Below are 13,564 nucleotides of genomic sequence, written 5' to 3' on the forward strand. Positions count from 1 at the left end.
TACTGTGTGGCATACAAAACAGACAGAAGTGACTTCTACACTTCAGACTCAACAGATTTTCCTGTAGCTTGGTCTGAGCTACCCAGAAAACACAGCTCCTCACTTCTTCTCCAGAGAATCAAGAAGCCATCACAGATTGCTAAGACACTAGGTGAAAATCAGGGTGGCTGGGTGGGGAAAAAAACCCACACACATGAAAACCACTACATAACAGTATATAACATTAAATTGCTATTTTGCCAGAAAATGGAATTTACCTACAGTCTCTGAATTGCAGCAATACTGTTGAAGGAATATAGAGACAATTCTGAGTCTGAATCCACAAACTCAGCAACACATTAAACAGGAAATAATACTTTCTAGCAAAAAAAGCTGCAATGACATCAGGGATGCTTATGCTTGAAGAAGTTCAAGGTGCTGTAAGGATAAAATTCTCACACAAATAATGAAAACTTGTTTCTAATTTTTCATATCATAATTTTAAATAATGAAAACTTAAATCACTGCTGCACAATAGCCAAATCAAAAAAAATTACTTAAGAACTACCACTACTATGATTTTTTCAAAAATAGACAAAGTGAAATGCTCGTTTCAAGTAAACAATACTGAGATTAAGGAGGTCTTCAAATAAAATGCAAACTAATCAGATTTTTTAAAATTCATTTTGTATCTTGATATATGAAACACCTCCTTGACTAAATAAAAGCGTATGTGGGATATACCACTACACTGATGAAAAAAGAAAGGTTGCTAAGACCATCTCCACAACACAGAAAAACAAGATGCATACTCTCTGCTGGTTTGTAACTGATTTTATCATCATACTTCCCCAATACTTTATACACAAGAAAATATCAAAACTGTCATTAAGGCTGGGGTAACCAGTCTGAATTCTCTTTTTTCCCCCCACAGTCACACATGCAAGATTGCCATTGAGGACAATAATGGCTTTCATAGTTAGATGACAAAGAACAGAAAGATTAAAACTAATTATATGACTTGTTTCTTCACATACATTTAAATTCTGTAATAAATGTCTTTGCTTGCATACAAATGGAATACACAGCATAATATTTCAATTAAGGTGTCAAGTTTATGCTACAAAGCATTTATTCAGCTCTTAAAACAAAGGAACTATATCCTTCTCGTATCCTTCAGAGATGTGAAAGCAACAAATTTTCTCCAAAGAAAACCTATAAAAAACAGCTTTACAAATTTATGTCAAAGTTAAACTCCTATACTGTTCTCAGATAGTTCTATAAAATGCTAAACCACTTTAAGAAACAGTAGAGTTCATTTTCCAGAAGGGAGAAGAATGATAAGAATGTGGCAATGCAGAAGCAGAGTCCAGCTGTGGAGACAAAGAAGGAAATATTTTTTTGTGTGTGCCTCTAAGCAGCTATTCAGTAACAGCTGTTAAAACACTGCCCTTCCTGCGCATTGTGATGTGTTTCCTCCTGGAAGACTTCTCTCTCATCCTGCTGGAACTGCCCCTATTTCTTGAGTGTTTGCAATACTGTCCCCATCATTAGTTCCCCAAAGCTGTAAATTAATTCCCATTCCCTGTTACGATTCTTTTTTTTTTTCCTCTTCTTGTACCACTATATAGAGCCTTGACATCATGGCTGAGGGATCGTATGCCATTCAAAGGGACCTGGACAAGCTGGAGAGGTGGGCCTGTGTGAACCTCATGAGGTTCAATGAGGCCAAGTGCAAGGTCCTGCACCTGGGATGGGACAACCCCCAATATCAATACAGGCTGGGGATGAAGGGATTGAGAGCATCCCTGTGGAGAAGGACTTGGGGGTACTGGTGGATGAAAAGCTGGACATGAGCCAACAATGTGCACTCACAGCCCAGAAAGCCAACCGAATCCTAGGCTGCATAAAAAGAAGCATGGCCAGCAGAACGAGGGAGGTGATTCTGCCCCTCTACTCCACTCTGGTGAGACCCCCCCATGGAGTACTGCGTCCAGCTCTGGAGTCCTCAGTACAGGAAAGACATGGACCAGTTGGAGGTCAGGAGGGCCACAAAAATGATCAGAGGGATGGAACACCTCTCCTGTGAAGAAAGGCTGAGACAGTTGGGGTTGTTCAGCCTGGAGAAGACAAGGCTCTGGGGAGACCTTAGTGAGGCCTTTCAATACCTAAAAGAAAGATGGGGACAGACTTTTTAGTAGGGCCTGTTGCAACAGGACAAGGGGTAATGCTTTTAAACTAAAAGAAGGTAGATCCAGACTCGATATAAGGAATAAATTTTTTACGATGAGGGTGGTGAAACACTGGCACAGGTTGCCCAGAGAGGTGGTAGATGCCCCATCCCTGGAAACATTCAAGGTCAGGTTGGACAGGGCTCTGAGCAACCTGATCTAGTTGCAGATGTCCCTGCTCAATGAAAAGGGGTAGACTAGATGACCTTTAAAGGTCCCTTCCAACCCAAATTATTCTGTGTTTCTATGATTCTATCAGACAAGAGGCTGGGGAAAAAAGGGAAGAAAACCACCAACCACTTGACTCAATCGCTAGCCTTAGTAGGCCTTCACGCCTTCCATCAACTATCATGTAATGAGAGAAAAGGGTTATTTTATTTCATTTTATTAAATATTAATCCAGACCTCTGATTCACATGGCCATGAACATGAGCTGTCAATTTTTATACAAACCTTAAAATAAGGGGTAGCAGGAGACTTTCAATGCGAAGGAGGCTATCACTGGGGACTAAATAATTGCTGCAGGAAGTCAGAACCTTAGAACCTCTGAGTTACAGTTCCAGATTACATATATGACTAGCAAGGATTTGTTAGCTACTAGGGATAGGAGGCAGAAATGTATTTCATGAAAATAGTCTTGATATGAAGGTCAGAGAACTGGACAAACACTCAGTTCTCAAAGACAGTAGCTGAAGACCAGGATATAAGTTGTTGATGGGAAATCTAGCATCCCATAAAGCTAGAGGAAAACAACAAAAAAAAAACTTTAGGGGAAAAAAAAACCCAAACACACAAAAAACCCCATCCCCTTCCCACCCAAAGACAAAAAAAGCTCTCCAGCACCTTTCCCTTCTCAACACTAAAAGTTTATGAAAGACCTGCTGCTCTTTGCAGAGTGATCACACATATAGCCTGTTTTTTATTGCTGGTGCAGTTGCATAATAGACCTTTTACGTATTCTTTTGTAGTAATACCTGAAATCTTTACTAGAGGTTCTTAGCAGATAAAACATTATGTGACTGGTTACCTTATGCACAAACACAACAAAAGGTAATGCCCAGTTTCCAATTAGTTAGTTATCAGAGCAAAGTACTCCCCAACCCATAAATGATCTATTAGAATTATTTACCCATTATTTCCCTACATTCTTGGAACTGACTATGCAAGCCTAAAACTAGCTGCCATATAGAGCCTAGAACAATACTGTATCACCACAGAAGAAACAGATTACACAGCTAAGACAGGAAGAAGTGGCTAAAAGGAGTAAGAACAAGAAAGTAACCAGCTTCACTGGGTTGGATGCGAATCACTGCTCAAGCCATTAGCAAGAACACTTGAAAGACTAAACTGAAAGACTAAACTTAAAAATTAAGGGGGGTTGGGTACTTCTGTCCTCATACATTCGCCCAATATTACCTATAAGATCCACAAGGATCCCGCTAAAACAAATTTCACTCAGCTTCAATGCCTGGACGAAACCAGGCCAGTAATTTTTTCAGGATGGTAAGCTAATTATGTGATATAGAAAGTTGTTCTTCCTCAAATGCCAAATACTTGTATTAAGCCAGAGCTGTCATAATGAGAATTGGATTCCTACCCTGTAAACAGATCCTGTGCTTCTGGACTTTATAATTTCTTCACTCATTTTTCTCCTCCCAGTTGGTAGCACTGGTATCTTCTGCTTGGATAGTCATGTCATAAGCTATTTTTTCATGCTTTCCAAGACAGCAGCAGACTGCATGAAACAAACAAAGGAGATCTAGGCTCTCCAACAAGCAACAGTTTTGTTCCAGGATTTGAATTTCCAGATTTTTTCACTGATTTTTATGTTGTCAGACTTCCCTTATTAAAGCCTCAAAAGTTACTTTGCAATCCAGCCATAATGTTGGGCACTCAATTAGCCAAACAATGAAATAGCAAGGTCTTTACTGGCCAGGCTGGGGATTCTTTCAGGGAGAGGGAGTTGAATGTTATTTATTTCCTTCTCATTTTATTTATACTGTGTTCAACCCCAAATACATGAACAGGTCAAAGTCATGAAAGTTCTCAATCAAAATATTTCATTCATACCTTAAGTTCTCCAAAGATTAAGTATATCCTTTGCAGAAACACAGTGCAGAAAGTAGAAGAGATACCTTGACTAAAGCTTACTTACTAAAGGACTGTGAGATGAGAGAGCCATGACAGCATAAACCAGCTACTGCTGCACTATTTTGGCATTGGCACTAAATTGCTGCTAACTGAAGTGCTCAAGTACAACACATTGTATTAAGATACAATGAACAGAGTCTCAAGTCTGAATGGTGTTAGGTTTAACCATTTCAGAAATATCCATGAGAAGACAAGCTAATCTACCAACTGCTGGGAAGAAAATTAATTTATTCCTGTTTTCAGTTGAAAGCCAGATGAGCCAGCTGATGAAAAAGAGTACTACACAGCATTTGTGATGAAGACAAAATGAAAATATGATACATAATAGGAAGGCCTAACACAGCACTGTAAACCAACAGTTCTTTCCAAGCTTTCATTTACTTGATCATGTTTTATTTAAAAGTAATATTCACCATTGATGCTTTCTCTTCTTTTCTCAAAATACAAGCTATTAAGAAGTGCAAAACTGCCAAACATTACCTCAAACCACCCACATTTATAGGATACATACATTCATACTTCACCAAGCACCAATGAACTTTAGAAACCAAAAAAAGTGCCTTTCAAGACTGGAAACATCTTCTCATGGAAGAAAACACAAATGACAGGGTTTACAGGAGGTGAACCACCAGCTTCCTCTGCTGATCAGAGTGCAAAAATTTCCATCTCTATTACCCAGAGTTGACAAAATAACATAATTAAAATGATGTCACATTAAACATAGGAGTGTAGGATATCTTCCGTCTTCAGCACTCTAACTCACAGAAGCCTAGATGATAATGCAACCCACAGAACTGGGATGCATGAAGTTTCACCAAAGGAGGATAAATAGAACTGTTCTCTAAAAGTAACCGTTAAATACAAATACCGGAACAGTGCTCAATGAACAAAAGAGCGAAATTCTTTTTATCCTGAATGAAGACTGCTAGGCTACTAGAAACCTGAATGACACCCGGCAAATGTGCCCAAATTGATCCATACTAAGACAAAGGACAGGCAGCAAGGCATAGCTTCTATTTGATGGCATAAGGCAAATCAAAGTCCATTAACTTCTTGGCTAGTATGCTAAGTTTTTCTGGCTAACTACTAGTAGTCCAAATTTATACATATTTCTAACATTACTTAAACAAAAAAAACGTGAACATAGATGACAGCTTTCCCCTTGCAAAATATAGAAAAAGAAGAATAACTATTTAAAGCCCACAACTCCACCCTCTTGCAGGTGTAATTTAGATGAAAAGTACTGTCTCTATTGACAGGTGGAATAAAGAACTCTTCCCCCAAAGGCACAGAAGATGAATCCAAGAGCACTAGGTTCTACCGAAATATCATCTGCACAAACTTTCTGATCAGTGTGGAAACAGTCTTTCACAGGATCACAAGAGCAAGAAAGACTTAGCAGCTAAAAGATAAGATTCAGAGAGAGTTGGCAGTAAATTTTCATCAGACTAACAAATTTGAGACTTCGCAGATTCTAGAACTGGTAACACAGACGTATAGCACACCACTAAATTTAGCGTATCTTGCAGTTCAAGTCTTCTCCATTTCTAGGATTTACATTTCAGAAAACATTTTCCTGAACTTCATGGAGACTGCGTAGGTATGCAGTAGAAGATTTTTCAGAGGCTGACCAAATTCCATGATTTCTTAAGAAAGGCAGCAACCACCATGGAACAGGCTGCCATCTTTTGGCATTGTCCGTAAAATAAAATCAGCTAAGCCACGCCGGAGTGATCAAGTCCCAATGTTTTTTTCTTTTTTTCTCCCAACCACCAAAGGGGCAGTAGAATTCATAAAACTATGATAATCTCTGTTGCAATTAAATACAAACTTATTTCTACTTACTCCTGTCCTGAAGTAAAACTATGGATACCTTGCTGCCACAGCAAACAGGTTCACTCAAAGGTTTATCTTACGTAATCCAGGAATGTAGGAAAGGCTATAATCCATTTAATAGTTTGTAACTCTGCAATGAACAAAATACGGATGCTCATTTCCCAGATCTAATGTCCTCAAAACATACCTCACATGTGGTGTGAATACCCACTTCTTGTTTAGCTTAAATATCTAAACTTAGCTACCCTGACAGATTTAGCTCCAGTCAACAGGACTTCCACAGAGGACACAAAGCACTACCCTTCCAGTGTACACTTGCAAAGAAGCTTGCCACTAAATGGCATGAAAGAGCCCTAGCCCTACGAATTCTAGGGCTGAAGCACATTATCATTAGATTTACAATGCATCTTTTTGTGCAATACTTGCTCCACTACATGCACCACTCCAAAAACATTTCCTGCGTGTTCCCTTTGAAAAGCTGCCATCCCTTTGTGGCCCCAGCTAGTCCACTGAAACACAGCTCCAGCTTTGTATTCATTCAGAAGCTTTTACCTGCCACATGCAGGAGTGGAGTGCTGGCTGGACTCCCCCCCCACCTTTAACCTTAGAGAACTTTTCCCTCCACCAAAACCTTGCTCCTCCTTTCCATGTTGTCTCCTGTTCATTGCCCTGAACAAGAAGTACTAAGTAACTCATAGGAATGACTAAGTCACTTAAGGCAAAGTAAGGCAACCAGGAAAACAGCACATGCATACTCTGCAGGGCAGGAAAACCACTACCAGTGGGTTGGGGAAGGAGTTAATCCCTTTCCCTTTCCTGTGTGGCAGGACCTGTCAAGCTGTTGGCAGCAAAAGCCACAAGAAGGACACTACTACCCTCTTCCCCTCACTTCCTGACTTAACCTTGTGCTAGCATTAGTTGCTGTGTGGCCAATAACCTCATTGGCTTGCTTTGTTTTGTTTTGTTTTTTTAATTAACAACTAGGACTTGCAAATTAAATTGATTAAGCAACCCTGGACTTAGGCTGGAGGCAAACCAACATTAGTTAAGTCTTTCTAAACTATCACAGTACTCAGGAGCCCTCAGCTCAGCCGAGAAAGCAGAGAGCAGCAAGTGCAATTGAGTCTTGGGCTCCTCCTCTTCTCCCTCTCCTGCTCCACAACCTGAAAGTCTGCAATGGCTCTACAGAAGTCAAACAGATTGCAGCAAAGACTTCTGATGGTCCAGGAAGAACAGAATGTCATAATATTATCTTCCAGTTCAAGAGCCTCAAAATGGTCTCACAATAAGAAAGTCAAGACAATTGTGCAAAATTCACAATTTTACTTCATCTCTTTCAAATAACTGTTATAGAAACAGGTTTCTCTCCTCACCTCCCACCTTGAAATTAACAAGCTAACAGAAAAGTTGTTTCCTTTATACTGTTTAAGTTTCACAGTTCTCAACAGCAAAATCTGTTTCTTCTCCAACCAACATCTCACCCCCCCCCCCCCCAAAAATGAGGGGGCAGAACTGGGAGCTGAAATTGAGCACATACTGAATCACATCTAAATGCCTTTTTCTTCAGAGAACTAGCAATTGTTATAAATGTACCACTGCTATAAGCCACTCTTCACAAATGCATAAATTGAAAAAAGGCAAAATTTGGGACAAGGCTCCAAAGAATGAAAATCTAAAACTGTGTCAAAACACACACATGAAGAGTTATGTCTGCACCTCCAAATTCTGTGTTCAGCCTTCCTTCCTGTTTTTTACTTAAAAGGGGGGGTGGGGAGGTGGGTAGAATACTTATAAACTGTACCTTATTATCTTTAATTATCATATCGATATATTATCAGCCTTACATTACTTGCTCCACAATACAGTCTTTAAGAGAAGTTCTTGTGCCTCTGCTTGACCTCTCATCAAACAGGTCAAAACAATCCCTGTAACCTAATAACAGTGCTAGACACCCCAGCTCCTTCAAACCTAGCGAATGATACGCTCAGAATATCACTCTCTCAGATAACTAACCCTAAAAGGGTGGAGCAACAAATTCTTTACCATCTTAGTGAGAGGTCATCAAAAGTAAAAAAGGTTGCTCAACCTAGTGGTCTGTCATAACAGACACAGGGGCTGTGATCTGCCAGATACCTCGACAACCCATGTTCCATGACTGCTGGCAAGCTCAGTGTTTTTTCCCCTCTGTCTGAACAGCAACATATTCAAACAGAACTATCTTCTTGACCTGCTGTCATCACCAGCACAATCAACCACTCCTAAAATTTGATGTTTTCTTCAAGAGGTAATGAGATGCTGATGCGATGATATCATCAGAAGAAAATGAAACCCTAAAACTTTGTGGTCAATGATCAAGGATTGAAAGAAGAAAGAGTTTAAACAGGCTTAGCAAGTCTCATACCATCTTTGCACCTACAAGAAACCAGAAGGGTACTTAAAACCATAGATGCACAAGGCTCATAGTATAAAAAGGAGGTAACAGTAGGAGACAGTAGGAGAAAACAGAGCTTTCCTAGTACATTCCAGCAGATTTGATCCTCTCTGAAAAGGGTGCCTACAAGGCATTTACAAGCAGCCTTCTTGAGGAATCAAAATCTGTTTCAGCACTTGCTTGCATGGTCTCTATATTTCAAACTAACACAGGCAGATCCTTCCAGTTGCAGATAGGCCACCACACAGAAGACAGACACATTGTACTGAGAAGAATTTTCAGCCAAACAGGAGAAAGGTCAAAGGATTGATACCGCATAAATGGCCAGAGTGCTTTTAAAATGGAGGATGCTGAAACAGGAGCCTTGTCCAGTGTTTACAAAATTCTCACTTATCATAAAAGTTTAACATGTCTACCACAGAAACTATATTTGGCCTTGAGGACTGGAAGATAAAGAAAGCAGGCAAGATGCGGCTTGGTGGAGGCAGCACATTGCAAAATAAGAGATATTTGTCATAACAAAGGAAAGAAAGTTCATGACATCTCCAACAGCAATCTGCTACTTACAGCCAGACAGCAGTGACCTCCTTGAGGAATCCTGCTGTTTACATACCAATGCTAAGCAATCTTTTCAGTACCACATCTTAGTTCTACATTAAAAAAGAAAACTTCTCAGATAACATAGCAAAAGCCTGTAGCCATCACACTAATTTCAGATATAGACATATTAAAGTGTAACTGCTACACGCATGTTTGACAGCTCTCCATGTTTTAAGAAATGACTCAGCGATGTATCTGAGTTAAAAGCACTCCTGACACTACACACAAAGCAAAAAAAAAAAAAAAAAAAAAAAAAAAAATCTGTGTGTTCATATGTGGACCAGTCATAAGTTTTAAACAGAAAAGATGTGAATCTGTATTAGATATGCTGAAACAATTTTAGTATCATTGCAGGTTCACCTCACAGCCACATTTTTCTAAACTGCTTTGGCTGCAGTGCAGCTTGGATAACTATACCACGGTGCCTAGAATAGTCTCATTAGAGGCTTCTGGGAGATTTTTGGTAGAGTAATAGTTCTGCAATTACAGTAGCCTGCAAACACTGCTAAAGTATAAATATCAACTTTGAGATGTCAGTAGTTGGGCTCCAGACCTTTGCTCAGTTTTGCTTGAGTTGCCAGTACCCTGGCTGCCTCAAAATAACATCATAGTCTCCTGCTGAAGTGGTAGGAAGCAAAAGCTCTCCCAGCTGTTTAAAAACCCAAACAAAAATGATTCAGGAATCCATTTGACAATGCTGTCAAGGAGGTAAAAAAAACCCCAAGAATTACACCCCAAGCTAGAGCATAACACCAAAAATGGGGGTCTTGGTGAAATATTAAGAGAATAAAACAAAACATTCACAGGTAAGCAGTTTGCTCCAGCTTAAAGATACCAGAACAGGAATTGCAGGCATGCAAGGTAAAGGGCTCAAGGGATATTCTCATTCATTAAAATCATGAGTAGGCAGAGGGAGGAGCCGTTTCATCTCACCCTACATCCATCTGAGCAAACATTCAGTTTAGGCTGAACAGGTTCTCAGACTTGTGGAAAGCCTTATCTACTGTACTTAAAACACAGACAAACCAGTTCAAGTACTTCTATATGAATGTGAAGCAAGCAATCTGGGAGGTTAAACCAGTTCTTAACAACAGCCAGCTTCTCTGGCAAAATGGTAAAGACTGGCCATCCCAGGTATGCATAAACTGCAATTAAGACAGCTCTGTTCTCCCATCTAAATGGATGGTTTCCCAAGAATCATTATGGGACCTGAGAGAAAGCCAGGCAAAAAAAAAAAAAAAAAAACGCATCTTGTTTATACAGCCAGTTTCACTGAGGACTGAAAACCTTCATGGAAGTTTTGGAACTCTTTTGGAAGTTTCATGTATCCCAGAATAAACTGAAACCACCTTTCTTAATTTTTTTATTAAGTCTGTTTCAAAGCCACATTCACACAAAAATACTGAAATTGTAAACATAACCCGTAAATCCACACATTCATCTAAGAAATGTGTTGACTGATTCTAATGCTGTTTAAGAAGGATTTACTAGTATTTCTGCTAACCAAAAAAAGATGCAGCTGGTTTCTTGATTAGCTCAATATCTGAGGGGATGTGAAGGTTAGAAATGTGAAGGGGTCTGCATGGACCATTACTACAGAGAGGACAAGACTCCACTGGATAGGTACAGCTTCAGGACCAAAGATTATAAATACTACCTACTGCTCAAACACAACTGGATAATAATTCCTACAGATGGTCAATGCCACAAGACTTTTTCTGTTGTTGCGATTTCTCTCTCAAAGCTTTCCTTTTTTATGTCTCCTTTTCCAGGATGGCTTTTTGTGCCAAGGTGACTTTTCTCAATGGTTTAGCTTTTCTAAGAAAGTGCAAATTATTTTCAATGGTAACAGTAAAGTCTGTCACTCAACAAATCAATTGCCTCAACTACCAATCTCAAATGTGGCAAGGAAAAACAAACAAACAAAAAGATCCCTAGTTCTTTCCAATATTTTGTTGTTCAATGAAAGAAAATCAGTGGAGATTTTCACTAACACTGAATAGACTTCACATAGATACACCTGTCCTTTTCACCTCCACAAACAAGAACCAGTGAATCTTATTTTTTCTGTCAAGACTAATCCAACCTCCACCAGATTTGAACGTGTGCGGAAGTTGATAAAACAAGCCTTTCAAACACATATAAACCACTGGTTTGTGCTCTATTTGGCTGTACAAAGAATTCTTTTGGGGAACAGGGAAGTAGCAACTGCCTTCTGACTCTGCATTTTGTGATTTCCCTCGCTAGCTAGCAAACACGTCAAGATGTTTTAAAAACAACTGTCGAAATATTTAACACCTCAAAATCAAATTTGAACAGCATACTTAAATAGCAGAATATTGGAATATTTTTAGTTTTGAAATCTTTTCAGACTTGACACAGACTTCTGCACAGACGCTATACTTCAACAAAATACTGTAAAGTCATTAACAATTTTGTCCAACCTGCGATTGGATAATGGGAAGGATCAACAGTTCAAATCATTCCTAACAGGCTAATACCATAAAAGCAAAAACTCAATCTCTTTCATTCTGCAGCAGCTTATGTGTTTCGAGTACGATAGACTCACACACAAACGAAAGAACTGTTGGTTACTTGGAAATCTGAGGAGTTAGGAACACATTGGGACTGCGACCGCTTGCTAGGTAAACTTTCAAGCTTATGCTTCTCCCATTTGCACAACTGCTTTACTGCCAGAGAGCACCACAGGAGAATATCTAAAACAGCTAAAACAAAAAAACATGGAAACTAGCAGCATATAGCAACAGATTTGCCTCCATCACCCCCCAGTAAGCCTTCCTCTTTCTCTCTTTCTTTGCTGCGATTCACACACATTGACTTCCTCATTAATTCTATCAGTAAGAGGACTTTCATTCCCACCACCTGAAAAAGAAAGCCTAGGAAGCCAAAAGCAGGACAAGTGGCCAACTGCAACAAAGATGCAAAAACTGGCAGCAATGTAAAGGAAAGAGAAACTGGGTTACTTATTCCAGACCTGTATGAAGCGCTGGGGCACACTCTTCCCCAAAACCTCTGCCTTCTCTACTATCTAGGCCACCTGCTCACCTCTAACAATCACTGAATTTCCCTTGCTCATCCCCTTTTGACTTTCAGACAAACCTGTCATTCCCTAGTAGCTTACTCATCACCATCACAGCTTTAGCCAGCTCTGGCCTTGCACAGACTAAACATCTAAAAGAGAAAATCTGTTTCTCTTCAACAATCAGTTGTACTCCAGAGTTTCATACAGTGGGTATTTCCTTGGCAATTTTGCTTACAGAGCGGGGGGAAAAAACACCCCAGCCCCGAAACCAAATCCGGCGGTTCCAAAGAGCTAACCAATAAATCAGCTGCTACAGAACTACAAGTTTCATGGCTGTGTTACAGTCACTGCTCAAGTTACGGAGTAGCTGCAAGCCCAGGTTCAACGTCCACTACATTTTGGCTGCTCTGTGAATGACAGCACAACCTGAAGATGTTTACGGACCAAGCTCCGAACATTAAAACGGGAAAAGGTAATTCTTAGGTTGATACTGTGTTATCTTCGACTTCACAGGCGAATTTCGTCTCTCGAGGCTCGAAGTACTACTTACAAATACAGAGAAAGGAACAGACGAAGAGAAAAGTTTCTGGTCAGCAAGCCTGCCGAGCGCAGCCGGCGTGTTATAAAAACGCGGCACTGATACACCGGAGCCACGCCAGGAAGGGCGCGGGTCGCGGGGGAAGGGTCAAAGCGGCGGGCAACACCTCGCCGCCGAGCCCGGCGGCACGACGGGGGGCGGCGGGCGCACCTGGGCGCGCTTCCTCCGGCCGCGCCGGCGCAGGCCTCGGCCCCCCCGCCGTGCCGGCCGCGGCGCCGCGGGGCGCCGGTTCCTTTGTTCCGCCGACGCGGAGGCTGAGCCGAGGCGGCGGAGGGCCCCGCCGGCCGCGGGCAGCCGCCCGCCCCGCCCCGGCCCCGCCGCGGCGGGAGGAGGCGAGGCAGGCCCCCCAGGGCTCCGCCGACCCCGGCCGCGGGCCGGAGCCGGCCCGAGCGCCAGGACGCGGCCCGGGCGGGGGCCGGGGGCGCGGGGGGAGGCCCCCCTCTCCCGCCGGAGCAAGGGCCGCGGCGGGGGGTGGGGGTGGGGGGCGCGCGCAGCCGTCGCCCTGCCGGGCGGCCCAGCTCCGGGCGGGGGCCCGGCGGCCGCGGCACTCACCCAGGTGAGGAGGCTCTCCCCGAGCTCGGCCCGCTCCAGGCTCTCCACGTTGAACATGGTGGGGCGCGGCCGAAGGGGCTAACGGCCGCGGCCGGGTCGGTACCACCGGCGCCCCCTCCCGCCCCGGGCCGGGCCGCGGCGTC

General features: G+C 42.0%; 1 protein-coding gene across 3 annotated transcripts in view; it reads right to left on the bottom strand.

Moving 5' to 3' along the window:
* Window positions 1-13,498, bottom strand: part of HOOK3 (hook microtubule tethering protein 3) — a 92,147-nt gene extending 78,649 nt beyond the window's left edge. For all 3 annotated transcript variants that reach the window (XM_075727083.1, XM_075727085.1, XM_075727082.1), the window contains exon 1: window positions 13,422-13,498. In XM_075727083.1, coding sequence (XP_075583198.1) covers window positions 13,422-13,478 — 57 coding nt within the window. In that variant the 5' untranslated portion in view covers window positions 13,479-13,498. The remainder of the gene's footprint in view (window positions 1-13,421) is intronic.
* Window positions 13,499-13,564: the final 66 nt, after the last annotated feature.

Source organism: Pelecanus crispus, chromosome Z (assembly GCF_030463565.1).
Source record: "Pelecanus crispus isolate bPelCri1 chromosome Z, bPelCri1.pri, whole genome shotgun sequence".
Taxonomy (NCBI): domain Eukaryota; kingdom Metazoa; phylum Chordata; class Aves; order Pelecaniformes; family Pelecanidae; genus Pelecanus; species Pelecanus crispus.